Below are 25,808 nucleotides of genomic sequence, written 5' to 3'. Positions count from 1 at the left end.
TCGGATGGATTAGTCACCCGACACGAACTTCAAGTGCCACTTGTAGACTCTACTTCTGGCGAGAGCGTGGTCCTTGTAAACTTCCTTCAGACGTCTATCGATATCCGAGGGTTCTTGGCCAGGTAAATAGAGAAAGATTATGACGTTGCGGAGGTGGAGTGACAACGGCTTGAAATTGCACAGCAAGCTGTTATCTGGTCTACTTGTTCTTGAGGCATTCGGTCCGATTGCCAAGGTAATGCAATGTTGAACCATGCAATATTTTTGTTTTCTTGTTGTCATCCTTCCCTTTTTATCTTTTCATTATCTCTTCGCTATATTCGTTTATGTTTCCTCCTCTAATGTATCGCGTCTAGTCTCAGCGTTTTGAATGGATGGTGACTCTTTGGCCACATTTTTTTTTTCAACGCTGGGGAACCTAATAATTAAGTAAATAAATACCTATAGAAACAAACTTACCATTAATAATTTAAAGAGAGATACGCTTTAATTAGATCCTGTGCTTATTCATCCAGCGAGTAGAATTTGTTCGTTTCAGATCGCTGTTGAAAAATTATTTGATGAAGAAAAGAAGAATGCAGAAGCTGTATTGTTGGAGAGAACAATTACACTGATTGAGGATATGCTGTTTTTTGCGAAAAGGAACCGTGATGTCCGTGAAACTTCTGGAAAATGATATCGTTTAAACTTTGAACGGCAGTATAGTAAAGTTTACGAAATTTCGATGAAGACAAGTAGAAAAAAATCGGTGATCTCTTAAAGGAGTTGGGAGAAGCTGGTGAGATTACGGTACAGTTTTTTCATTACCTGAGTAGTTAATTCATTTGTATCATGTTTGAATTATTTTCAAATGGAAATTGAATGTAGTATAAACAACCTTGTAGGTAGGAGGATGGCAATATTTCATTCAAACCGGTCGAATTAATTTGTTCATTGGTCCGTATAAAATTCCGCGAAATCGCTATTATAATAAGTAGGGGATGTCAGTTTGACGTGTGTGGCAGTTGCCCCGACGTCCTCTATTTGCACTGTTTCTACAAAAAAATACCATACTCTGTTCGTTCCTGGATCTTTCAGGATGTTTTTTTTTCTGCAAATATGTGGATCGTTCTTTCGTATTTTCCGCTGATAAGGAGAGCACTCCGAATCGCCATCTAAATACGGAGGAACCGCGAAGAATGATAAGACTAAGGCGTTATTGAAAATCGATAATTACCATTGTGGTGATCTAACTCCTTCCCTCTCCATCTGTCACCGACAGTTTTTGTTAACCTCACATGAACTTTCTAAGAAATTTTTCATCAGAATTCACAGTGATTTAAATGACTTTTCGAAGAATTTATGATTTTTTCTTGGATATCTCCAGGAGTCACAAATCAATGCTCGAATATGTACAGAACGCTTATGAAGTTTTAATCTATGGAAGAAAATGTAATGTACATAAAAATGCATTTTTCTTTTCTACCATACGCAATTTCTCTGCGACGACACAGTTCAGATCGTTTTTCCTTCGTTGTACGTTGTATGTTGCCTTGCCGACGGGCTTCATTTTAGAAAACAAAGTTATAGGGTCCCAAGACGAGAAGACGACAGAGCAAAGGTCGCAAATTTCTAACTGGGCTGTAGAAAAATATTAGTTCCTCTTTTCTTTTCCCTCGAAATTAATTTTTCGAAACTTTTTTCACACTATTTTTCGGATTAAAAATGTTTCATAGCTCATAACTATGTACTGCATGAAAAGCTGTTGGAAAAGAATGCGAAGGGCTTCAATGCTCTCTTTCTGATAACGATTTAATCCATTGAAGAAGAGAATACTCCACAGAAATTAAAACTGCCAATTTTATCGCAAATGTTTGCCATTAAAGTTCACGGCGAAAATTTTGATAAGATAAAAACCGATAAAACGACCAGTGGTCGAAGGAAAAACACTTTCGTGGATTTGGAAACGTTTGTTTAGTTGTCTCTAATTCCTTGAATACACCGACATCTTTAACCGCTGTTTACCCATTCTGGTTTTCTTGTTTACATTAGTGTTGTTAAGTTAGGTTTGTTTAAATTTACGAGATTAGTGCACAATGCGCAAGTGTCATACCAAATTCATTCATCATCCCCTCCGTGCAAAAATCATGTACTTTGTATTTTCAGATCAATAAGATTCGTTTAAATTATAAACTGTAGATTTCGCGCGACCAATTACCCTTGTTTTTTACTCGTTATTCCCCTCTGTAATAGATTAAATGATGACCTACATAATTATGTTAGAACTCCTACGATTCCTCGCTTTCCATCTGGGATCCTATTTCACTTAAGATATCTTCTGTTTTTTTTTTGAGCAATCATTTTTGGGAGAAAAAATACCTATTCCAAAATCGCTGCTAACGCTTGTCCCAAAATCTGTCTCTGACGGATTAATCAGTCGCAATTTGTCGAATTTCTTGGCTAAATTGGATAGAATTAGTCCTTGAAAACACCATTCAAAGGAAGATAAAAGGCTGAATTTAAATATACTTTCAGAACTTGGTTTTGGCAATGTATTAGCTTTGTATCTCAACGGATTTATTTGTCTCTGCTCACTGCGGAGTTAAATTATTCTTGGAAACGTGATCGGCAAATAAGATATTTTTAATGAGTATATCATAGTGTTTAGAAAAATACAGAGAATTGAGAACAGAAGCGACCTCTTAAGCAGAAAAATAAACAGAGTGATAACAGTGCTGGCACTGTGTAGATAATATTCTTCTTCTCACACACTTGAAGATCGATAATCGGATTGAAACTTTCCCTCTCTAATTCCTAACTGTGGCTGTTATGTCTTTCATTTTCAGTCTTTTTTTTTTTTTTTGGAAGAATGGAGCTCAATCTGCATTCTTCTGGCGGCGGTCTTTTCGGAACACACATCACTTGGGAGGATATCGAGAAGCAAATTCAAGACGAGACGAATCTCAATGTCTTTTTTGGACCTAAAAAATGTGTCCAGCTGATTGGAGAGGGAAATGTGAGTGTACTTAAAGTTACTAAGGTCAAATTCAAAGTATCTAAGAAATTTCAATATCTTTTAAGTTTCAAAGCCTGTAAACAGCTGAAACCGCGTAAACTGGTGTCTGAAAATGAAAATAAGAGTAGTTTCCATCTTCGCTTGAAAAAATTTCAGAGGAACCTCTATTTTACGTTTCAGGGATTCTTATCGCGAATTGCTTTGATTGAAGCCGATTTTCAGCAGAAAATAGATGATTTGCCATCTAAGTAAGTACCTGTTTATATGTGATGTTTTCTCCATTTTTCAAAATAGATAAAACCGATTAAAATATTACTAGTAATGATATTTTGCATAGTTATGTACTCATCGAGCGCATAAATTCAGTGATTCTCTCCAGTAACTTATTTTTCGACTTTATCGAAGATTCAGATTTATTGTGAAAATGACGACTGCTCTGGCCGGTATGGAAGTAGCTGAAGCGATCGTTGTTCGACAGGACGGCGTTGATCTGGAAAAGGTGTTCAATGGATATGATGCGTGTGTCAGAGATGTCAGTGATTTCAACGTAAATATACTTAGATGCTTAGATGGCCCGTCTTCACTGGATTTGCGGCATCTCTTCCACTCGTTTCGTTCCCTCGCCATTGTCATCCAAGATGTTCTCTAGTTTCGTGGGTGACGTTGACAAGGTCCTTGAACCGTATCCAACTGAGCTCTCAGCTGGTCCACACGTGTGGCGAACACGTCACCCTATCTCGTTGGCGATCTACCTCGAGGGAGTTTAGCATCTCTTGGGATCCACTCTAGCGTTCTTTTAGTACGTCGATTTTTCTCATGATGTGACCGGCCCATCTATGTTTTGCTTTCGATATATATTCCGCTGGTTCGCGAAGACATTCCTCTTAAGGCCGAGTTGCGAAGACCGGCTAGGTGTTATGTGCGCCGGTTAAACTTCAGAAGGCATCTGTCAAGGGCTCTCTGGGTAGTAAGTAGCTTCATAGACGTGGCAGCGATGTCTGCCCACGTCTCCGCTGCGTAACAAAGCGCTGGAAGAACTGTTGAGTGGAACAGATGGGCACGAAGATCTTGGTCCGTCAGTTCCCTGACGGCTGTGAATGTTGCCCATGCTATTCTCATTCTTCTATTCAGTTCTTCCTTCAAGTCATTTTCCATGTTCATCGTTGAACGTCCAAAGTATACGTATGACGAAGTTTCCACGATTTGAGAGCCTTCAATTTGTACTCCTCCATCCTTGCAGTAGGCTTTCTTCATGAACTGTCTCTTCTTTCTGTTTACTCGTAATCCCATTTTCTTCCCTGCTTCGTTCAATTCGTTGAGAAGCGCTTCTGCTTCATTGGTACTGCTCGAAAAGAGAACGATGTCGTCCGCGAAACGAAGGTTCGAGAGAAATCTTCCATCAACACGTATGCCCCTTTCTTCCCAGGAAAGATCTCATTATCCATTGCAATTCAGCCGTGGACAGCTTCGGCGATATAGTATCGCCTTGCCGTACCCCCTTTCCACTGGGTATGGTGAGGAGCAATGGAAAAGCTGTATCTTAGTGGTGCATCGATGGTAGCAATTGGCTAATGCCTTCACATAAAAGGTGTCCACACCTTGATCGACCTGCGCTGACAGTATTACATTCGTTTCTACGCTGTCGAAAGCTTTCTCATAGTCGACGAAAGTTAGAAGAAGAAGCGGGCGGTATTTCCGGCAAACCTCAGTGACCCTCGACACGGTCTGTATATGGTCCAAGCAGCTGAACCCCTGACGGAATCCAGCTTGTCCTTGGGGCTGGGCTTCATCCAGCGTCTTGGATATGCGCATGATGATGATCTTGATGCAAACTTTGTGTAACACGCTCAGCAGGCATATCGGATGGCAGTTCCGAAGGCCTTCTCAGTTACATTCTTATGCATAAGAACGGTTCGCGAGGTCTTCCACTGGTCTGGGGCCCTTTCCTTCTAAAGGTAGGATGTCATGTGCGCTGCTAAGATTACATGAAGTCGATGCCACCAGCCCGAAGAAAGTCTGCCGATTTAAAATCAGGTCCGGGAGCTGTGCCAGGTTTCATGCTCTCGTTAGCGACTCGTACGATGAATTGGATCAAGCCTCAAAGTCCTTCTTCTTTCCAACAACTCCTTGGTGATCGTCGAAATTCGATCCAACTTTGTGCGGCTTCGGGACACGCTCAGCATAGGCGGCGTAATCCTCTGAGCAGCATCTCGTAGTCCACGTTTGGGTCCTCCTCGATGTGCCAGTCACCTTGGGATAAGGAGTCCTCGCGTACGCAATCGTCGTAGACGACTTCTTTTCTCCTTCGTTGAAGATAGCAGATATTCTTTTCCATCGTGTGGCTGTCGTATTCTCGCACGAAAGAGACGGTGGTCAGAACCACTATAAAAGAATGGATATAAAAGGAAGGTACCAATGAGACGTCAAGTAGACACCACCTCCGGTTGGTGAGTGTGTGGTCGTTCTCCGCACGAGTCGCGCCGTTAAGCGATTCCCATATCCACCGATGATGATCTTTTTTCATGAAAAGAGAGTTCCCATGAAAGAGGCGAGCGGCGGACAACAGCCCAGCGAGACGATTGCCATTTTCATTCCGGTCCCCTAGTCCAAATCTTCCAATCCTGTATTCCTCTTCTGTGGCCATTCCTAGTTTTGCATTGAAGTCTCCGACAACGAATTTGTAGATGGATTTCTCGTTGCGGATCACTTCCCCCAGCTCCTCGAAAAACGTGTCCAATTCTCATTCATCAGCTGCTGACGTTGGTGATTAGCAGTTGATGATACTGAGCAGTTTTTTGGCGCAGAGGACGGAGTCGAAGAATTTCCGGACGAGGTGGCAGGATCTCGTGAGAATCAAGAATATGGACGACAGATGGGTGCACAACAAAACCAACACCGCCTACATTTCGCGACGAAAGTTTCTCTCCACGAATGACAAGTGTACCGTCATTCATCTGTCGTACGTCGTTCCTTCTGCACTTAGTCTCCTGCAGAGAAATCACGTGAAATTCGATACGCTCCGCAGCTCTGAGAAGGGGATGTAGGTCAAAGTCTTTAGACACTGTTTTTGCGTTGTAAGTACACAGTCTGAGACAGTCTCCTTGGCGAGTTGTGCATCTGTCGCCTTTGTCCAGAATCAAAGACGTCGTGAGCAACCTGAGATTTGATCGCCTCTCACCGGTCGGCATACCGTCGGACGTCTGAAACGGCAGGACCCAGTGTGCAGGGTACTGAGCCAGTGGATATGCTGGAATGGCAAAAAGACTTTTCTCCAAACTAAACAGCCGTGCTACGGCGAGCTTAGCTTTCACCACAGGTCGCCGCCCAACCTTTATGGATCAGGGAGCAACCTTGAGACATTTTGCCAAGACGGTGGTGAATCTTAGCAGTGGTTTACTCTTAGCTAGGCTTCCGATTCCGAGAAGTCAGAATGTCGGATGTGTCGAACTCCTTCTCAACTTGGTAGACCCTGCCGGAGGACAAACTTCCGTTGTGCATCGCAGTTCGACGCCCAGAGTCACCTCCACCTCACTATGAGGCGGTAAACCGTTGTGGAGTACGTAAATGTAGTGTCAAAATTTCTGTGCCTCTGGTCACCGCCCCACGACGGGCAACGCACCGCTCCGTGACGCTTTTAGCACTAGTTTCTCCTACCTTCCACCAGCTGCTTTATGCCCAAATAAAAAGTCACAAGGCAACGCAAAATATAAATCACGCATTTTTTTATTCAGACAGACTTATCATTAATCTCGCTCAGAGGGGATGAAAACTTACGAAAAGAAGGAAATGGCGCTTTGATTTGCAATTTTTCGTTGATTTATAATGATTGTCGATTTTTCTTACTCGCTCCAGGAGAAAAGGCTCCGCATTCCTATTCCTAGCGTTTCGAAGAGTACTCCGTTTTCGTGTCTAATGGTGGTAGACTATAGAGAATTAGTTCGAAAAGATTATAAAACTTCGGAGAGTTTACGAGAACGTGAAAGATTTATCACGTTATTACAGTTACACAATCGAGAAGTGAGCGTCTACCGAATATTTTCGCGCTTCGACAATTCAATTTCAAAAATCCCGCGTATTCACTTTTCTCGGGAGTTCACGGAAAGGAACGAACTAAAAGGTTTGTGCGTTTTCCATCAATTTGGCTGTAGAGTGATCAGAGCTTGAAGAATGAAATTAAGGTTTTATTGGTATGGAATACGTAGACAATACGGAACTTCGTCATATCCATCACAATGTTACCCCAAACGAGCTGTCAGAGGTGAGTACTTTTGAAAATAGGGAATAAGGCGGCTTCTTCGTTCTTTCAATAGCAAATTTTTCCATGAGAGGAGAAAAGAAAGTAAAGAAAAGTATAAAACGGCTGTGGTTTAAACCCCAATCCTATTGCAAACGCTTTCATCAACTCAAGGTCAACGAATTAGTAGCAGATTTATCTTAGAAAATAAGGACACTGTACCGATGAAACGACCGCAACGCATTGTATAGTCCGCATAGGTGTTCGCAAGCCCATACGATACTGAATTGAGAAGTCGAACATTGTATATCGTATCCTAAAAATGTTTTATCAACGAAGAGTTTATTCTTTTATTTTTAGAAAGAAGAGGTACAGTGGAGTAGCTAACTCTTCGAGAGAAGACGTATTTTAATTCATAAATGACCACAATTTTTGATCTCTATTATAATATTCGGACATGAATAGATTCGCGTCCGATTCGTAGCTCCATCGATTGAGTTTAACTAGAATTATCAAAAGCTATTATTTAAACACTTTTTTGAAAAAAAAAATTCTTGTTCGTTCACACCCTGTGGCTACACATAATTGCCTTTAGTAAAGCTGAATTCCGGATAATTGCGTCCCAAGCATGCATATATGATTTTTGACGTTAATATGTATGTATATGGTTTGAAAAAGAAGAGGTTTACATATTCGTAATGTATATACTACATATTTTGGTAAATTTCATATCTACATACGATTCAAAATATTGAAAATCTGGATTAAGTTACACTTTTCAACACCATAAGTCGAAATCCACCGGATCAGTGGCTTAAATTTTTTTTCCAATGAAATCTGCTAGAAGGCAATTTGCTGTAGGATGCCCTTGTCTCTTGATTTTCCAGCTTGACAGGATGTATCCTACAATTAATGACTTCAGCCTTTTATGCAAATATAGAGGGTTTGATTTACAGAAAGATTTTTTTTATTATAATAATAAAATGATATTTAACATGGAGGTAAGAACATCTTAGAATTGCTGGATTTTTAGCAGTAATTAGTACTATTCTAAAAATCCCGCGAAACTTAGTAACCTCAACTCACGTTACTTCATTGAATTTTTTAGTTAATAGATTTTCTCAACGAAACATCGGTGTCTGTTTTTATTCTTCGTTTTAGGCTCTTCGTGCTATCGCATACATTGAAGCGAAAAGTCTACAACTTAGTGATGAAGAAAAGAAGAAATTAGCCAGCAATCCTATACCAATCATATATTCTCCCTGGATAAACGCAGATGTAAATTTTAAAGTTTATGACTGGAGGAACTACCATCGTTTTATGAGATTTTCGCCTTTTCGCCAACATATAAAAGGTAGTTTTATGGATCTGGTAAGTTTTTAAGTGGTTCTCAGTGGAACACGCCCTTGAAACACGTCTCTTGAATGACAGTCTCGGAACATAAAATGTAAGAGTTTACAACTTAGCGAACAATCAAAAGGCAACTGGTTCATTTTTATCAACATTCAGTTGTCCAAAGAAGATTGGATAACATAGTAGTGTCAGCAATTGAGTTGTTAAAACATTCTTACCCCTGATATACAAAAAATCAGTCGTCGGGGATTTATCACAACTGCAACGGTTTCATCTCATGTCTAATAGCCCATTAAAGGCATCACCCCACGAGTCTGAGGTGGTACGGATTTCAGTTAGAGTATTCGTATACGGGATCGTAGATTATGGATAGGGGGGAATTCCGTCCATTTCTCCCTAATTGCCGTAAAAAAACGGCCCGGAAGATGCGGCGCGTGCGCAAGGCTAGCGCGCTCCAATCGAACTCGTTGTAGAAAATAGCGCTATGGATCGCTCGAAGCAGTATCGTCCGGATCGTTTTTTACGGCAATTACGGACAAATGGACGGAATCACCCTACTCTCCATAATCTACTATCTATCCCGTATACGAATACTCCACCTGAAATCCGTGCCACTTCAGATTCGTGGTGCGATGCCTTTAAACGTGGGTAACCGTACAACTCAATCTAACGTGTTCTTAGGTTAACTTTAAAAAAGGAGCACGCACCAAAGCGCAACTGTCAGATCGTAGGACCCGCAATAATGATTTTCATCTTCCTTTCTTTTTCCTGAGATTTTGAGGACCATGCACGGGAGTAGTGCTCCTGGAAAAAGGTTTGACTGTGACAGCAGGGTCGATAGTTCGAGATCGCCAACCGTTTTGTTGTCATCCCTGTTCATCATTTTCATTTCCTTTTCAACCAATCTTTTCATCATTCCGAGATCGATAAGTTGGCACTAGACTTGTCTGGGAGGATAAAACCACTTATTTGACACATCGACTAACCCCCGTATATCCTTGTAAAGGGCAGTTCCACTTTCGTAAACCTCAGACGATTCTGAATTTGAAATGAACGCTGTCTCGCATCCCAAGCTGATAAACGAACACCATACACTTTATCCATCATGCGTTATCCATGACGTGTTCGACGGTAATATAAATTTATCTATTTCAACTCTTTTATATCCTAACGGGATGAGAAGCTTAGATTTCTTTTTTTTAATTTTTTAATTTTTTTTTACTATGGGAACAACATGCCAGTTTTAGTCATGCTCATCTTATACGAACGAAATGGTAACGTAGCAGAACATCGCGTACGACATCTATGAATCACAAGGATTTTTATAAGGGACACTAGGGGCTCAGTTCAGAGATCAAAGCTCGCAAAGGGTTCATGAGGTGACCCGATGAGTTGAAAGTCACAAAAGTTTTTCACATGTGGAGTTTCAAGAACTTGGCGTTGAGTCTAGATCCGGACATTTTTTCAGTGAAATCTTTTATCTCATTTTAGAACATGCCAAAAATGTTCCATGACATGTATACAGCATCCGAAGAACTTAAACCCAGCGGTGAGGTGCTGGAGAAGATTGCCGATGAGCTGATTCTGCTAGAGTTGACTTCGACGATGAATGAAGAACTGGGTGATTGTCACAGTTTGTGGCAGGCATGAATGGCTGTTCCCTCAAACTATTCTCTTTTTCTTTCTTCTTCGTTCATTGATGAATCTATGTCGAATTCAGGAATGAAAGATGTCCTTGTTCATGGTGATCTATGGGCAGCCAATTTATTGTGGAAGAAAACAGTGAACGGGATGAAATTGAACAAAATATTGGACTATCAGGCGAGTATCGATCCTGAGTTATAATTACGAACTTGGTCGAACCTCTCTTTCGACGAATTTATGCGATGACCTTCTTAAGTGAAAATAGATTCTTTATACTACTGTTGATAAAAAAAGAACAAAACAAAACAAAAAACAAAAGAAGAAGAAATAGAAAAAGAAAAGAGAGAACAAAAAAGAAACGACATTTTTACTGTAATTTTGTATGATTTCTGAATTTTTTAAAAGCCCAACTGCTCTAAATATGGAACATCCGAATAGCTGCTGATTTCTCAAAAAGAAATTCGTTCGTTAATATATATATATATATTAGTTCATTACTTGTTTGCTTAAATTTATGTTTATTACTTTATTACTTACTTAATTTAGCTTATTTTTTTTATTACTTTCTATGGATTTAATTTTTATGAATTTAGTAGCGTGAACTTTGTCTGTTATCAACTTACAATTCTAGCTCGCTCATTTTGGTTGTGCCGCAGTCGATCTCAGTCGACTATTCATCACAACGTTAAGTGGCAAGGATCGTCGAGAAAATTGGGAGCAGTTAATCGAAGAATTTCACGGATATCTTAATCAGTATTGTGAAGAAGAATTGCCGTTCACACTTGAGCAGGTGAGTCACTGCACAAATGGATGGATAACAGGACAAGCACACTAAAATCAGCATTAAATTTCCACATTCTGTTCATCTCTAGCACGTGGATTTGTCAAAATTTAAAATAAATAAGTAATAATAAGTAAATAAATTGATACGAATAGTAATAGATTTAATCGTAAATTCAATGCTTTTTTCCAGAGATCAAATGTGTTTAGATGGAAAATACTAGTAATACTGAGACTTGTTAGCGGAACTAGTAGTGTGGATGGAAAATCTACTTTTCACAGTACGTAAGACTTCTAAACGAAAGCTACATACATGTTTACTGTACTTGATTAAACGGACTACCGGAACTTTACTAAATTAATAGTAGAACTAGTGGCGAAGCTATACTATAAATATTATATGAACTAAATAAATTATCTATCTTTTTCTTCGAAAAACTGATTCATTAATTCAAAACCGTCAAATTATTCGTACTCTTATTACTCTTAGTTGAATTGTGTGGCAAATTAAAACAATGGAAGAAGATTTTTAATGATAACCGTAAAATTTGCTGCTCGCGGATCTACAGCAGGCATCTCGCCAAAAAAAACGAAAAAATGTGGGTCCGCGCCTACTGCAGTCCACGTGAAAGCGTATTTTATTTGTAACATGATATTTCATATTTCCATCAGAAACTGAAATTCTCTTTTTTATTGGAACTCAAATAGAGAGATCATATTTTCATCGAACTGTAATGCAACATTTTTGTTCCAGAAACTACAATTTTGAAAGAAAAAACTTTTAAAACGTATTTGTTGACTGATTCTCCTACATATTTTATTGTGTACCGCTAATTTTCTAGGTTTTCCTTATCTGAACTCAATTTTCGTCTAATTTTCGAAGTAATTTCAGCTGAAAGAATCTTATCGTCGATTATTCCCACTAGCTGGAGTACTTCTTCTCGATGTATTCGATCCTGTTGCTAAAGTAAGATTTTTAGTATCAAAAAATCATTTTTTCCCGTAATTTGTGAAATTTTTGAATGTGTCAATTTCTACGCTCTTTTTTAAAGGAAAAATTGACTTATTAGCTTCTATTGGTTTTTTCAGGTTGCTTCTCAAAATCTACCAGACGAAGAGAAGGCGGCAGTGAGAAGCGTTTTGATGGAGAAAACAGTCGCATTATTTGAAGATATGTTGTTCTATGCCAAAAGAAATCGGGAAGTTCGCAAAAATATTGGAAAGTAATGTTAATACACAAAATTGTTGTATTTAACCTGCGATGCTTTGATAAACTTTTTCTTAGTGCAGGAAGCAGACTGAGGAACAGGTCAGATTTTGTGAGTATGAGGAAGACGACTTGCAGATGGCAGCAAACATTTGGGAAATCTCCCAAATGTTTGCTGCCATCTGCAAGTCTAATTTCATAGATTTTTGTAGTAAACGGGTTTTATTTAATCCCTAAGAATTTGTTGCCTCACTTTATCATGCAAATCTCCTTTTTTCTAAGGAAACGAAAACGTCTTTGATGAACAGTGATTAAAGGCAGCGTATGATGGTTTTGACACGGTGCGGAACTCACAGCAAAAGCGTAGATTTTGAATAGTAGATTGCGGAACTCATCGTGGTTCCGCTCTTCTTCCCCTAATCGTCGTGAAAAACGGCGTGGGAACCGCCTCAATTCCTACGAGACACGTTAGAACGCTCCATTATGCCCACGTTTCGATCCTCTCTGCAGCCCACCCACTCATTACACTCGAATGGACTGGTGGGGAGACATCGAATTGATTTTTGACCGCTCGCGCATGGATGCGGCGCGTTGCGTTGCGTTGAAATCGTTGCAGAAAATGACGTTTTCTGTTTTGGTTTTTCACGGTTTTTACGACAATTAGGAAACGATGAGAGAAACTACGTTGATATCCGCAATCCGTTCTAATCGAACTCTACGCTGTGGGTTCTACACGACGTCAAAATCGTAAAAGCTGCCTTTAAGTCAACGAATTACCTTTGATTTTCTTTTTTCTCGCTCTTATTTTTTAAACGTCTGAACGCGATACATTTTCTATTTGGCCAAAAGAAAAAAGCGCTCATATATCAAGCGAAGGAATTTCGCGTGTTACGGCGGAGACGTTGCAGCCGAATCGTTTCAAAGTTTTGACTACGACCATAACTAGCTTTAATATTTCACTGGATTAAATTTTGCACATATTACCGAAAAAAAAATGATTCCTGTTTAATAAGAAGAACCTGACACCGATAATGCAAACAGAAAAAACCTTTTACTGTGAGATATGAAATTTACAGGTGTGCTAAGATTTTGCAAGAAGATATCCAAGGACGGAACTTTTTCTTCTTTGATGTTCCTGGTATGCAGCATTTTGTGGATGGAAACTCGAATTGCTGTTCCATTTGCTGATACATTCACTTCTTTTTTTTTGGCTTACACTCTCCTTACTCTGAGGTGCAAAAACTTTAGAGAAAAGTCGTTCAAATTTATACCAATACCTCATTCATACCCTTCCAGTGAAATTTTTGAAATCTCTGGAAATTACTGATATTTCGAGCGATCACAATGTCGAAACTGCATATATTTATTTTTTTGTTCATTTGAAATATAATAATAATAACATTAATAATAAAATGATAATAATAATAGTAATAATAGATAAATAATCAAACTTCGTGATGCCCTCCCTTTAAGGTACTAAAATAACAAATAATAAAAGTAATAGCAGTAATCATAGTAGTAATTAGTATTATATATATTTAAAAAATATGTTGAATGCGACTTCTTTTACGACCACAAACAGTGTCGTTCAAATTTGTTGAAGTCCTTTAAACGAAACAAGCTTTTTTCGCACAATAAGTGGACCGGTTCTATGTCGAACGGCCGTTTGAAAAGGAGTGGACCACGAGAAAAACTCAGTTTAAATGGTCTAAAAACTAGCTGTATTTCATAAAATCTATTGACTGGAAAAATGTGGATCTGAAGTAGAAGCATTCAGTGGCTGTTTGCTCGTGTTCGCTGTTGCACAATCGTCCAAATGAGGGGAAATTCCTTCCAGAACCTTTAAACGACTTGTGACGTGGGCGCAATCTTAAAATCTTGCTTCCTTCTGTCTAGAGTTTTGCTTTCTTGAAAGAGTTTCTATCTCATATTCATCAAACTCGTGCCATCCTTCGAGTGAACATTCCAGAAAAAAAAAAAACGTTGATTAGAATAAGTTGTCCCTCACACTATCTCAAGTTATTACTCCACAGATTTTTGATTGAGATTTCTAGTAGATCTTTCTTTAGAGATTTTGGAGATTAAAAAGAAAAACGGTGTTCAAGTCTTCGTTCTACTGCCGTATTCTTTAGTTTCAAGGTAATCTGCATTCTGCACACTTTTTCTGTGTGCATTTTTTCACGTTTATTTTTCCCCTCCCTTTTTTGGCTTCAGCGGGTGGCAAAACATTTCTGTGCTAAAGATTATTTTTGAAAAAATAGGTGAGTTGATAGTAGGTTTCAAGAGAATGTTCAAATTTTTATCCGAGTACACAGTTAGTTTCAAGAAACAAAGAACAAACAAACAACAACAAACAAACAAGCAAACATTTCCAAAAAATCCCTTCAGAGCTTCTCCGTCCACTAATTTTATGATTCGTGATGGCACACTTTGGATGCGCAGCAGTAGATCTTTGTCAATCATCAATCAGTATGTTGAGTTGGAGGATCGTCAAGAGAATTGGGAGTGCTTAGTCGAGCAATTTTGAGGATATCTTACAGAGTATAGTGAGAAGGAGCTTATATTCACAACAGAACAGGTAATTGCATAAAAGTAAAATTACAAGTGGTTGGTAGAGCGGAGATCCTAAAACAAATGCTTAAACAGAATGTAAGTGAATAAGTAAATTGGGCGCAACTACGTACTACTCCTTGCGGAAGATAAAGCTAATATATAAGGGAGGCGCAGTCTTCACCGTTCCTCACAGAATTACCGAATTTCACCTGTAATGATAAAGAAATATTATCTAGATTTGTAAAGTGTTCAGAAATTGTAATGGAAACAACACTAACATGAAAACACCAGAAGTCCACTGAGAGCTATATTTACACTAAGAAAGGTTGGGATGTGCATGCAAAAAAAAAACATAACCAAAGGATTCAACTTAAAGGCATTACCCCACGAATCTGAGGTGGTGCAGATTTCAGGTGGAGTATTCTTATAAGGGATAGTAGATTATGGAGAGGAGGGTGATTCCGTCCATTTCTTCCTAGTTGCCGTAAAAAAATGCCAGGGACATGCGGCGCCGCACAAGGCTGGCGCGCTCCAGTCGAACTCCCTCAGAAAATAGTGCGCCAGAACGCATGAAGCCGTATCTTCCGGGCCGTTTTTTGCGGCAATTGGGAAGAAATGGATGGAATCGCCATCCTCTCCATAGTCTCCCATCCCGTATACGAATACTCCACCTGATCATCATCATCCGTACCACCTCAGATGCCTTTAAATAATAAACATGACAAAACATCAAAATGATATGATAGAAGCATGATAGAATAATAATACTATGAATAATGATAACATGATAGAAGCAAATTGAAGTAAGAAAGCAGTTACACACAATAAAAGATAATTAACCAAATATTTCGAACCTGCATAAGAAGAAAAAACTTTTACAGCATTGATTAGAACTCGTATAATAGAATTCCTGAAAGCATGAACATTACAATGTTGAATTCAAGGCTTGAGCTTAATATACGAACCAAGCTCATGCCTCGCATGAGTGTTCTCAATACGAACATAGCTTTTTACCTGCGTTTTTATAGAGGACGTTAGAGATGAGAACTGGATTTTCAGTCTTCCATAAAAGTTTGCATTTCATTTTTAAAAACGTAAGCACGATTGTTGACAACAATCAATTCTGGATTTTCTGTAAAGTACAAAAGTAACTTCATTCAGCAAACGAGTACTAACAAATAATCAAATATATCGCCGTAACAATACCCCTCTGAGGCCAGAATTCTTCCAAAACCTCTATTCGACTTTCATAAACGTTCGCTGAAACATAGCCTGTACTCAGGGGAAAGTTAGTCCACCTAAGTCCAGCTTTTCAAGCTTTCATGTTAACATGAAGCCGGCAAATGTCAAACAGTGACCACAGAACAGAATTTGTCACACACACACACAAGCTGACAAAGTCATCGTGTTGTGCGTGCTCCCCTATTTGCAACACTTGTCGAAAATCGCCTCCAATGATGAACAGCTTGCCGCCAAAACTTCTGTAGTTCTGCACGATTTCACGTGGCAAACTTTCGACGGCTTCTTGGGCGCACTTCGGGACCACTGAAATTTCGTCCCACACGATGACACCAGTAGCCATAAGCCGTCTTGCTTCTTTTTGCTGTCGTTTCATTGCAGCTATGCGATTACCATTCATCATATTCAGCTTAAACGCCGAAGCAACCGCTCGTCCTCATGACAGATGATTGGACGCCATTCCTGTCCAAGAAACACACAGCACCTGCGGCTTTCCCTACGGCCAGGTTGTAAGTGTGGTTATAGAGGGAAGTTTTCCCAGTTCTGCCTGACACACCGATCAAGACATTGCGGTCGTCATTGCGATCTAATGCTGCGAGGATGTCACTAGCGGCACTTTTTATGCGTTTTCAACGATCCATGTAGCCATGATCCTTCATTTTCATGCTGAGGCTAGTCAGCTGGGGTATCAGGAATTAAAGGTCGTTCCTTCGCAGGTCGTGGCATAACCATCAGAGCCAAATCTCAGGCAAACAGTAACATTCAATCGGCAACATTGAGATATACACCAACAGTTGCCTCTTCTATGGTGGTTCCCTGGTGAGGAAATAATCAGCCATCAATGCCGAGAACACGGTCCATAGTTCCTACGCGTTCCCCACTTTATAGTAACAGACAATGAAAGCTAAAAAAAAAAACTACGTATCGTTAGTACGATCGTTGATACTGGCGATAATATGTTGTCTGAAACTTTGCTGCTTCCTGAAGACTGACGATAGTATGTGCCATCATCATGAAATCTTGGAGCTTTATCCGCTGCGGAAATTTTCCGTAAATGCGTCCGTCTACTTTTCTCAGGTCATGATATGACTTCATTCTTTTGGTGTTTAACAGAAGGATACGGAGACTGTATCGTTCTACGTCTAGTGGTGAAACCATATTCATAGGTACAATTTCTTTGTCCGCTCTCCTTCGAGGTCGCCATCTGTTACGTGGAGTAAACGCAAAATGCTCGAGAACTCAAAATAGTAGAGGTCAAGCATCAATCCCCATTTTCAAAGGCATGTCATCGTTAGCCATGTTCCCACACAACTGATTCAGCTCAAATAGGTAGCACTATGAAGCGGTTCTTGACCCGAGAGATTGTCGCTCCTGTCCAGCGATGAAGTGAGCAGTCCTATATCCAGGCAGGTGAGTAGCTCACCTTTATACTATGTTAGATTTTTGCTGTATGAAGAAGCCAAAACCTCTATAAAGGACTTGTGTATAAAGAGCTTGGACAGACATAACGTTCATACAGGTGCTGCTTAATCTCATCTTCAGCAGCATTTTCTTTTCCATGCAATTCACTTTCTTTCCGTCTGAGAACCTTCTGTGCCACTTGGGGCCGACCACACCTCAAACTTGAACTTGGGCAATTAAACATTTATATATTTAACAATAAACACGAGGCACGATTAAATACACGTATATACGAGTAATGGGCAACAATGGTGGGCATAAGATAAGTGAAATTAAAATGAGCAGAACTAAAACTAGATATATGAGAGAGCTGCCACGGTGAAACACCCATATTGATCAATGAAATACATAAGAAAATCTTGAGATAAACTGGTCATAGAGAGGTGACTCTCTATAAGTTACACTTTCCATAAAAAGTCTTTAATTCATTGCGTACATTAAAAGTAATTTAAAATACTCGCAAACAACAAAAAATAACGGCAGTTGGAAGCTAAAAGTTTTCGTTCAACAAAATCTACCTGTGTTCCGAGGCGGCACCTACTTTCTTTTATATTTTTTTTATAGATATAGGGAAAGTAAGCCCAAAAAATTATATTAAAACTATCCTAAATCGCATTGATTGATTAATAATTCCCAAACTTCTTAAATCTATAGTATGAATGAGTAATAGTTCGTTCGTGTACAGTAGTAAGAGACGTGGAGAGCGCAAAAGATGAGGTCACAGTACACTTTTCACAGTAGACTCTTTCATTGTATTGTGTTCACGATGAACAAACGAAACATATGACTACCATAAAGTCATGAGAGTGTTTAGGGTTCTCGCAGAAACATATAAATGAGAAAACAAGGAATAGGAGAAGACGCGAGAGCATACATAGATTCAGATGAACAAACAAAAAAGCACATGGATACACCCTCACACTAATACTCACAAACTCAAATACAGACCTACATCAATACACGTACATGCACGCACATATATACATAAACACGTGCTTTCACGTACACACATGTTTATATACGTAAGAACACGCCCAGATCCACATATGCAAACATGTGTAAACGCACTTTAAAACATCTGAAAACATGTCCAAACATGAATATGTAGACTGACATGTAAAAAACTCACAGAAACATATTCCTTGCATGCACCTACAAAGCCACTGAATTTACCAACCTGACGAATACAGTGGTTCAACCGGTGCTACTACATTTTACATATGTAGGAGCAGTAAATTTCAGTAGGCTAAATTCTACATCCAAAACTTTTTTTTCAGCGAAATCGATGGGTTTATGATCATTCAATCCTAAGTTGGATTAATTGAATTACAATTTCCAAACTTTTTGAAACTATAGTACTAATGACTAATAGATCGTTTGTGCACAGTAGTAAGAAACATGGAGAGAATATGAGCAAATGATAAGAGGTTATAGTATACTTTTCACAGTAAAAACTCTTTGTATTGTGTTCACCACAAACAAAGATATAAGACTACCATGTCATAAGACTGTTTAGGCTTCTCACATAATCCCAAATGCGACTTCGTGGTGTCAGGAATCTTCTGCCAATGGCATGTATTTATGTTAAGCATCGACACACTGTGTTCACTTCACACTCACACTAATGTGTATGTCTTCGCATAAAGGCATTCAAATAAACCCACAAAGAAGCTCATAGATATACCCTCACACTCATACTCATAGATGCAAATACAGAGCTACACACAGATACGTATGCTACGCTGTATATGCACGGACGTATACTCATACGAATACGTACAACGATGCTCAGACATTCACACATGCTCATATACGTAAGCATACACTTACACCCACATTTGCAAATGTAGCTATACGTGCTTGAAAAAATCTGAACTCAATCTGAACATGTGCAAACGTGAATATGTAGACATTAACACACACGCATACAAGCTGAAGCACAATCCTTACACGTACCCACAAAAGCCACACCAACACACATAAAGTTCCTGGCGTTAATCAATCCACTTGGGATGCGTCATCAGGTTCACTTCAATACAGAATCATTTGAGGTTTACGAACGTGTAACCGGCCTACATAATGACTTGTGATGTCTAGCCGATGTGTACAGTCAGTGTTTTTATCCTCCCAGACAAGTCTGGTACCAATTTGTCGACCACTGAGGTATGAGAGGCTCGGTGAGCACTAGGGCGGATTCGAACCCCCGATCGATCGTGAAGGACACACCAACACACATATGCGTGTCTACTAACACGGATCACGCACATACACACGTCCAAACACATACTCGAACATACACAGATGTACACATTCGTACCTACATACACATTCGTACCTACACAAATATGCGCATTTATATATGCGCACATACATTCGAAAGGTAGAATAAGTCCGATACAATAGGCATCTATAGCTCGAAAAACAGGACCGATCTTCTCAGCAAACCGCTTATTGCCGTTAGACCGAGTTCATTGGTTCGTGGCTTTGGCTCAATAATTTACCTTTGTTAGACACATTTCGTCGCAACGCCACAAAAATTCAACTGAACATTGGCAGTGATTGGAGGAGCATTGCGATACATTCATAATACTATCATGCTTTCATTCACTGACACCCGTGTCACCCAGTTTCTGCGGTCGCTGAAGATAGCGCATCAAATCAACACCGCGGAAAATGAGCCACTCCATTTCAGCGGTTTCTGAAAGTTTCTGAATGAAAGTTAAAAGTAGTGGCTGTGCTTTCCTCGATCATTTGACAAGTTTAAATATTGAAGTTTGTATGTGTGTTTTCGATTTTTCAACAACCTACTAAACTGATGAGGTAATCGTAAGGGAATTGAGATGCGAAGGATGGCAATAACTATAACAGTCACGATAATAAGATGGTTTAAAGGCATCACCCCACGAATCTGAGGTGGTACGGACTTCAGGTGGAGTATTCGTATACGGGATAGTAGATTATGGGGAGGAGAGTGATTCCGTCCAATTCTTCCTAATTACCGTAAAAAAGGCCCGGAAGATACGGCTTCGGTCATTCTGGAGCACTTCTTTTCTACAAGGAGTTCGACGGGAGCGCGCCAGCCTTGTGCGGCGCCGCATCTTCCGGGCCGTTTTTTACGGTAATGAGGAAGAATTGGACGGAATCACCCTCCTCTCCATAATCTACTATCCCTTAATAGAATACTCCACCTGAAATCTGCACCACCTCAGGTTCCTGGGGTGATGCCTTTAATAGAGAAGTTATCTCATTTACAGTTCGGCAAATCAGCTTTCACACTGATTTCTACACTGATTTCAAAATTATTTTCCAAAATGCTACACTAATTTCAATATTTGCGTCGTTGTGCCGATCCCATAATGTAGAGTTCCCCAAAGTACTTCTTGCAACTCTCTAGGACCCGTTTCACCCCATTTTACAGCCTTAGGACGCCAGTACACCAATTCGAGGAAGTGAGACTTGTCCCACTTATGGGTTTCTGGCGTCGGCACGGTTCGACACCTCAGGACCTGCTCCTCCTCATTGAAACGGTAATTGGCGCCGGCGCGTTTGGACCCGTCTCACCGCGTCCTGGAATAAACATACACATGCACATACACATACAAATATACACATATACACATATACACATATACACATATACACATATACACATATACACATATACACATATACACATATACACATATACACATATACATACATACATACATATACACATATACACGTATACACATATACATACATACAACATACATACATACATACATACATACATACATACATACATACATACACGACCGCACTCTCTGCGGTCAGAATAGGTGGTTCGGGAGCGACAGGGCGGAAATAGATGTAAAATCCGATGTATACGATGCGTTTGTAATAGAGGTGAATAGTTCGAAGGAAATTTTTTTTATCAAACACTGCTAAGCGAGGATCTAAACAGAGTACCACTACGTCCATCTATTTCTATGTTTTTAATAATTATTATTAAATTACTCGGGCACTTACTAATTCCCGTGCCGTAACCGCCAAGTGAATATTTGTCGCGTGTTCTCACGCTTTGACGACTCACTTTTTAGGATTCCGCATGCTTGCTCTGCTCAAAAATTCACGAAAGAGAAGAAAAATAAAAGGTTTGTTTTTTTTTTCTCAAAAAGGGTGAAATTTCTTCCGGGGTTACTCAATTCAAAGAAGCTGAATTAAAGTTTCGAGAGAACGTGGATAATATAGTGCTTCGTCACATTTACCACAATTTTATCCCGAATGAACTGTTGGATGCGAGCAATCCATGATGCTTTCGGATTTCAAGAATTAGTTCGTGTATCGTCATGCTCTTCATTCATCAGTTCATCAGTTGCATCCTGTTTATGATCTTGAGTAACTCGCTACTCACTCTTTAACAGTTGATCCTTCCGAATAATTCCGAGCAAACGCTTAGGATCCTAGATGAGGCGATTTAAACTTTCTGGACTATGTAAAACGAAGCAGACAGTACTAAATCTGTTGATGAAAGGTATGCGTGATGCTTCCTCAACTGTAATGGATTTGAAACAGATTTAAATACTCGGTGTCTAAAAAAATCACCGAGACACGAATTATTTCTTGCAGGTTTTATGTGATACAGCATATCTGGGAGCGAAACGTCTAGAGTTTGGTGGTGGAGAAAAGAAGGATTTTCACGGTCACCACGTGGTCATTGTTGGAATCGACGCAAATGCGAAAATGGGACTTGAACAAGAATCCGATGTGCTAGGAAAATAGTTTTATCCAGAGGCGCGCACGTCGGAAAGCGGTGACCGTCTGGTCGACTTATGTGAACAGATGAGCTTCTTCATCGCTTCCACGTTCAAAGGCATCAACCCACGAATCTGAGGTGGTACGTATTTCAGGTGGAGTATTCGTATACGGGATAGTAGATTATGGAGAGGAGGTGATTCCGTCCATTTCTTCCTAGATGCCGTAAAAACGGCCTAGAAGACGCTTCTCGTACACAAGGCTGGCGCGCTCTAATCGAACCCGTTGTAGAAAGTAGCGCACCAGAACGGAAGATGAGGATTCTTAAACTTCAGCTCGACGAAATTTGGGGAGCATTCCTCACGAAGTCCAAAGCTGTTTGACCTTGCATTCTAGAAGTGCTCCCTTGAATCTTGGCATAGAGATTGAAATTTGTCAATAGTCGAATTTAAGCAACAGCCAAGATTGTTAACCAACTTTATTACGGCTAACGTTTCGGCGTTGTCGCCTTCGTCAAAGCTTGGAAAGCAAGAACATTTGCAATATATCCTCTTAAATGCCTCATCAAGAACAAGTCATCATCCCCTAGGATATTACACCCGAAAACAAATTCAAAAGAGTTTCGCATTTCACTCTGACCACCGCCCAGTTCTTCTCAGTCTCAATACACGATCACGGAATCCCGCCAACGTGTGTCTATTCATATTGTAGTACGGACCAGCAACAAGTTTTGCGTTGCAGATTCCTTCACAAAGTACATCCAGGACGCTGCAAGGGAAACACTTCCGGTTCAAATGCCACGGAGGAAGTTTGCCTTTGCATCTGCGGAGACAAGATCCACCTTCAAAATCAACTTCTTATATATATATATATATATATATATATATATCTTTCCTCTGAATTTTTGGGAACCTCTGGAAAATACTGCATTCTATTATTCTTACGGCTTTCAATATCAAAACTCTAATATATCTGCCTACTTTGTTATTCATTTCCTAAAGAATTGTGTAGTCCTTTCAGGAATGTACTGCTCCTTCGCATCGAAATGTTATCCATCGTCGCACGGGGCAAATAACACAACTCTCTCTACGAACATGTCGAATGCAACTTCTTTTACGACCACAAACGACGACTTTTAAATTTGTTCAAGTGCTTTAAACGATACAACCTTTTTGCATAATAAGTGGACCGGTTCTATGTTGATCGGTCGTTTGGAAAGGGTGGACCACAAGAAAAACTCAGTTGAAATGGTCTAGAAACTGGCTACATTTCGTGTATTTCATTATAGAATGTCCAAGAAGTTCTTCTCTTTTCTGGAGCTCCATGATCTTTATTTTCAAATTCTGTGATTTTTTTAAACATATGTTCTTCTATAAACCTACGTAGGAACCGAACTAGACGACAGCACAGTATTTTTTCTTCGCATTGTGTTTACTGGGTCTTTCAGATCAGTTTTTGAAGGACTTTTTTTTCGTTCGTGACCTAATCACCCACCACAAATTTTGTTTATTTCAGATCAGCTAACACTATAGAAGATCAAAAGGTAACAAAAAAAAACAATAATTGGAAAAATGTGGATCTGAAGTAGAAGCATTCATTGATTCCTTATTCCCCTCTAAAAATCTCTTGCACAATCGTTTAGATGTGGGGGAAATTCCTTACAAAACCTTCAAACGATTTGTGAAGTGGGCGCAATCTTCGAATCTCGCTTTCTTCTATCTAGATTTTAGTTTTTTCACTTCAAAGAGTTTTATCGCACATTTATCGAACTTGTGACATCTTTCGAGTAAAATTCCCGGAAAAAAAGGAGCATTGGATAGAACAAGTTCTTTTTCACACTGTCTAAAGTCATTAGTTTTTAGATTTTTCATTGAGATTTCTAGTAGATTTCTTTTTAGAAATTAGAAAAAAAAAACGTAATGCAAATTTTTGTTCCATGACCGTAGATATTCTTTAGTATCAAGGTGAACAGCATTTTTCCTCTTTTTGTGTATTCTTTCACGTATATTTTCTCCCACAAAACCCTTTCTCGCATCTTGATTTTAAAAAATTACGGAAAAAATCAGTATAAAAAGAAGAACCAGGGAAGTTCCACGTGAAACCTTCAAGAATGAGCGTATATAAACCAGAGAAGCGTTGTGGATTGTACAAGAATTTGATCATCTTTTTTCTTTGCTCATCAAACCATTACGTGCATAAAAATGAAATATTTTTCAAAAATATTATTAGAATATTCATTTGCTACAGCTGGTTATAAATATTTTGGTCGCTCTCCCCTTTATTCTTTAAGAGAAACGTAGTCAATTATTTTAGGGCAAGTTCTCTGACCTTTCGCACAAAACCAGTCTGATGGTCTGTCCTATCACTGTGTTTTTCGGCTGGAGAACAGCACGAAAATATAAGAATCACTCGAAAATTATTCTTTATTTGGTCTTCGATGACATTTTTCATTTTAGTCGTTCGTTCAACTTTTCAGGGCGGTTTTTTTAGGTTGGTGGTATTGTGGGAGACTGTAGTCATTAAGGTATGCAGTGTTAACGGTAGCAGCAGTACCGTATTTAGGTAATAATGAAAGGGTTCTTTAGTTATTGGTACGTAATAGAATAAATCGAGTATAGGCTCGAGATGAGAAAGCATAGTGAGGATAAGAACAAGGATAAGAACAAGGGTAAGAACAACAATATTTATTTATTTATTCATTTATTCATTCACATTAACAAAGAGCGAACCAGGAAAAAAGCAAAAAGGCTATGTATGATTGAGATTATCTTTAAGAAAATGGGACCCAATTCATTTTCAGTGTCTATGTCTCTCAAACGCAAAAAAAAAATTATCAACTAAGTTCGATTTCAGTAGTTTAACGCTAGTAGTGATCTTCTTCGAAAAAAATATTTTATTTAGTTTTTCTTATATTACTGTATATCACATATAATATATCATATCACTGTACCCCCTTTCACACTTATGTTCGATTTAACAAAAATAAACATTGACTAAGAATGGGTCCCACTTTAAATTTTAACTGAAAGGCAGAGAAACTCACATTATTGGGTCACTACATGAGTATATAGGAGGTGGGGTATTGTTTAGGGAAAGGATAACGGATAAGGACAGTTATTCTTGGAAAACCACAAAAGAGCAACATCGTTGTTTTCCAATGTCCTTCTAAAATAACAAAAATCAGCGTTGTGTTACTAAGTTGTACTGCTAACGTTCCATTACCGTAATAAGTTGCATCGTTGGGAGACTTGATCACGCAGCGCTGTTGTCTCAAATAGGTGAATTACACCGCTATCCTTATATATTTATGGGAAGATCGTATAATTGAATGTGAAAGGATCCCACTAAAATCCAAAGCCTATTTGCATTATGATAACTACATTACTCTCATATATTTTAGCTTCCTTCCTAAGTCTGGAAGAGTTTTTGAGTACTAGATTCCCTAGTCCCTAGGCCGGTCCAGGAACTTATCCCTGCTCGTTCTATTCTTTTTTTCCTGTTTTTTTTCACTACCTATTTACCGTGTTTATTCTGCATTTTGTCCTTCACACATCCTTCTTGGCACGCCATTGAGCGCATTAAATAAACAAATAAATAAATAAATA

General features: G+C 39.2%; 5 protein-coding genes across 5 annotated transcripts; 3 read left to right on the top strand and 2 right to left on the bottom strand.

Moving 5' to 3' along the window:
* Positions 1-139: 139 nt before the first annotated feature.
* RB195_003445 (uncharacterized protein) lies at positions 140-676 on the top strand (the record flags this gene model as incomplete). The annotated part of the gene is made up of 2 exons (XM_064201096.1): positions 140-235; positions 539-676. The coding sequence occupies 2 exons, from the start codon at positions 140-142 to the stop codon at positions 674-676; spliced, it is 234 nt and encodes a 77-aa protein (XP_064056977.1).
* A 2,172-nt stretch (positions 677-2,848) lies between these two features.
* On the top strand, positions 2,849-12,233 carry RB195_003443 (uncharacterized protein; the record flags this gene model as incomplete). Its single annotated transcript, XM_064201094.1, has 11 exons — positions 2,849-2,995; positions 3,176-3,243; positions 3,407-3,527; positions 6,998-7,112; positions 7,174-7,253; positions 8,391-8,507; positions 10,074-10,203; positions 10,303-10,403; positions 10,858-11,016; positions 11,899-11,973; positions 12,096-12,233. The coding sequence occupies 11 exons, from the start codon at positions 2,849-2,851 to the stop codon at positions 12,231-12,233; spliced, it is 1,251 nt and encodes a 416-aa protein (XP_064056975.1).
* On the bottom strand, positions 3,911-4,807 carry RB195_003444 (uncharacterized protein; the record flags this gene model as incomplete). Its single annotated transcript, XM_064201095.1, has 2 exons — positions 3,911-4,409; positions 4,491-4,807. The coding sequence occupies 2 exons, from the start codon at positions 4,805-4,807 to the stop codon at positions 3,911-3,913; spliced, it is 816 nt and encodes a 271-aa protein (XP_064056976.1).
* A 3,845-nt stretch (positions 12,234-16,078) lies between the features above and the next one.
* RB195_003442 (uncharacterized protein) lies at positions 16,079-16,408 on the bottom strand (the record flags this gene model as incomplete). The annotated part of the gene is made up of 1 exon (XM_013447811.2): positions 16,079-16,408. The coding sequence occupies one exon, from the start codon at positions 16,406-16,408 to the stop codon at positions 16,079-16,081; it is 330 nt and encodes a 109-aa protein (XP_013303265.2).
* A 4,525-nt stretch (positions 16,409-20,933) lies between these two features.
* Positions 20,934-22,230, top strand: RB195_003441 (uncharacterized protein; the record flags this gene model as incomplete). Its single annotated transcript, XM_064201093.1, has 2 exons — positions 20,934-20,993; positions 22,078-22,230. The coding sequence occupies 2 exons, from the start codon at positions 20,934-20,936 to the stop codon at positions 22,228-22,230; spliced, it is 213 nt and encodes a 70-aa protein (XP_064056974.1).
* Between the last annotated feature and the right edge of the window lie 3,578 nt (positions 22,231-25,808).

This window comes from Necator americanus, chromosome IV (assembly GCF_031761385.1).
Source record: "Necator americanus strain Aroian chromosome IV, whole genome shotgun sequence".
NCBI lineage: Eukaryota > Metazoa > Nematoda > Chromadorea > Rhabditida > Ancylostomatidae > Necator > Necator americanus.
The sequence above is the reverse complement of the archived record's forward strand: the minus strand, read 5'-3'. Positions and strand labels throughout refer to the sequence as shown.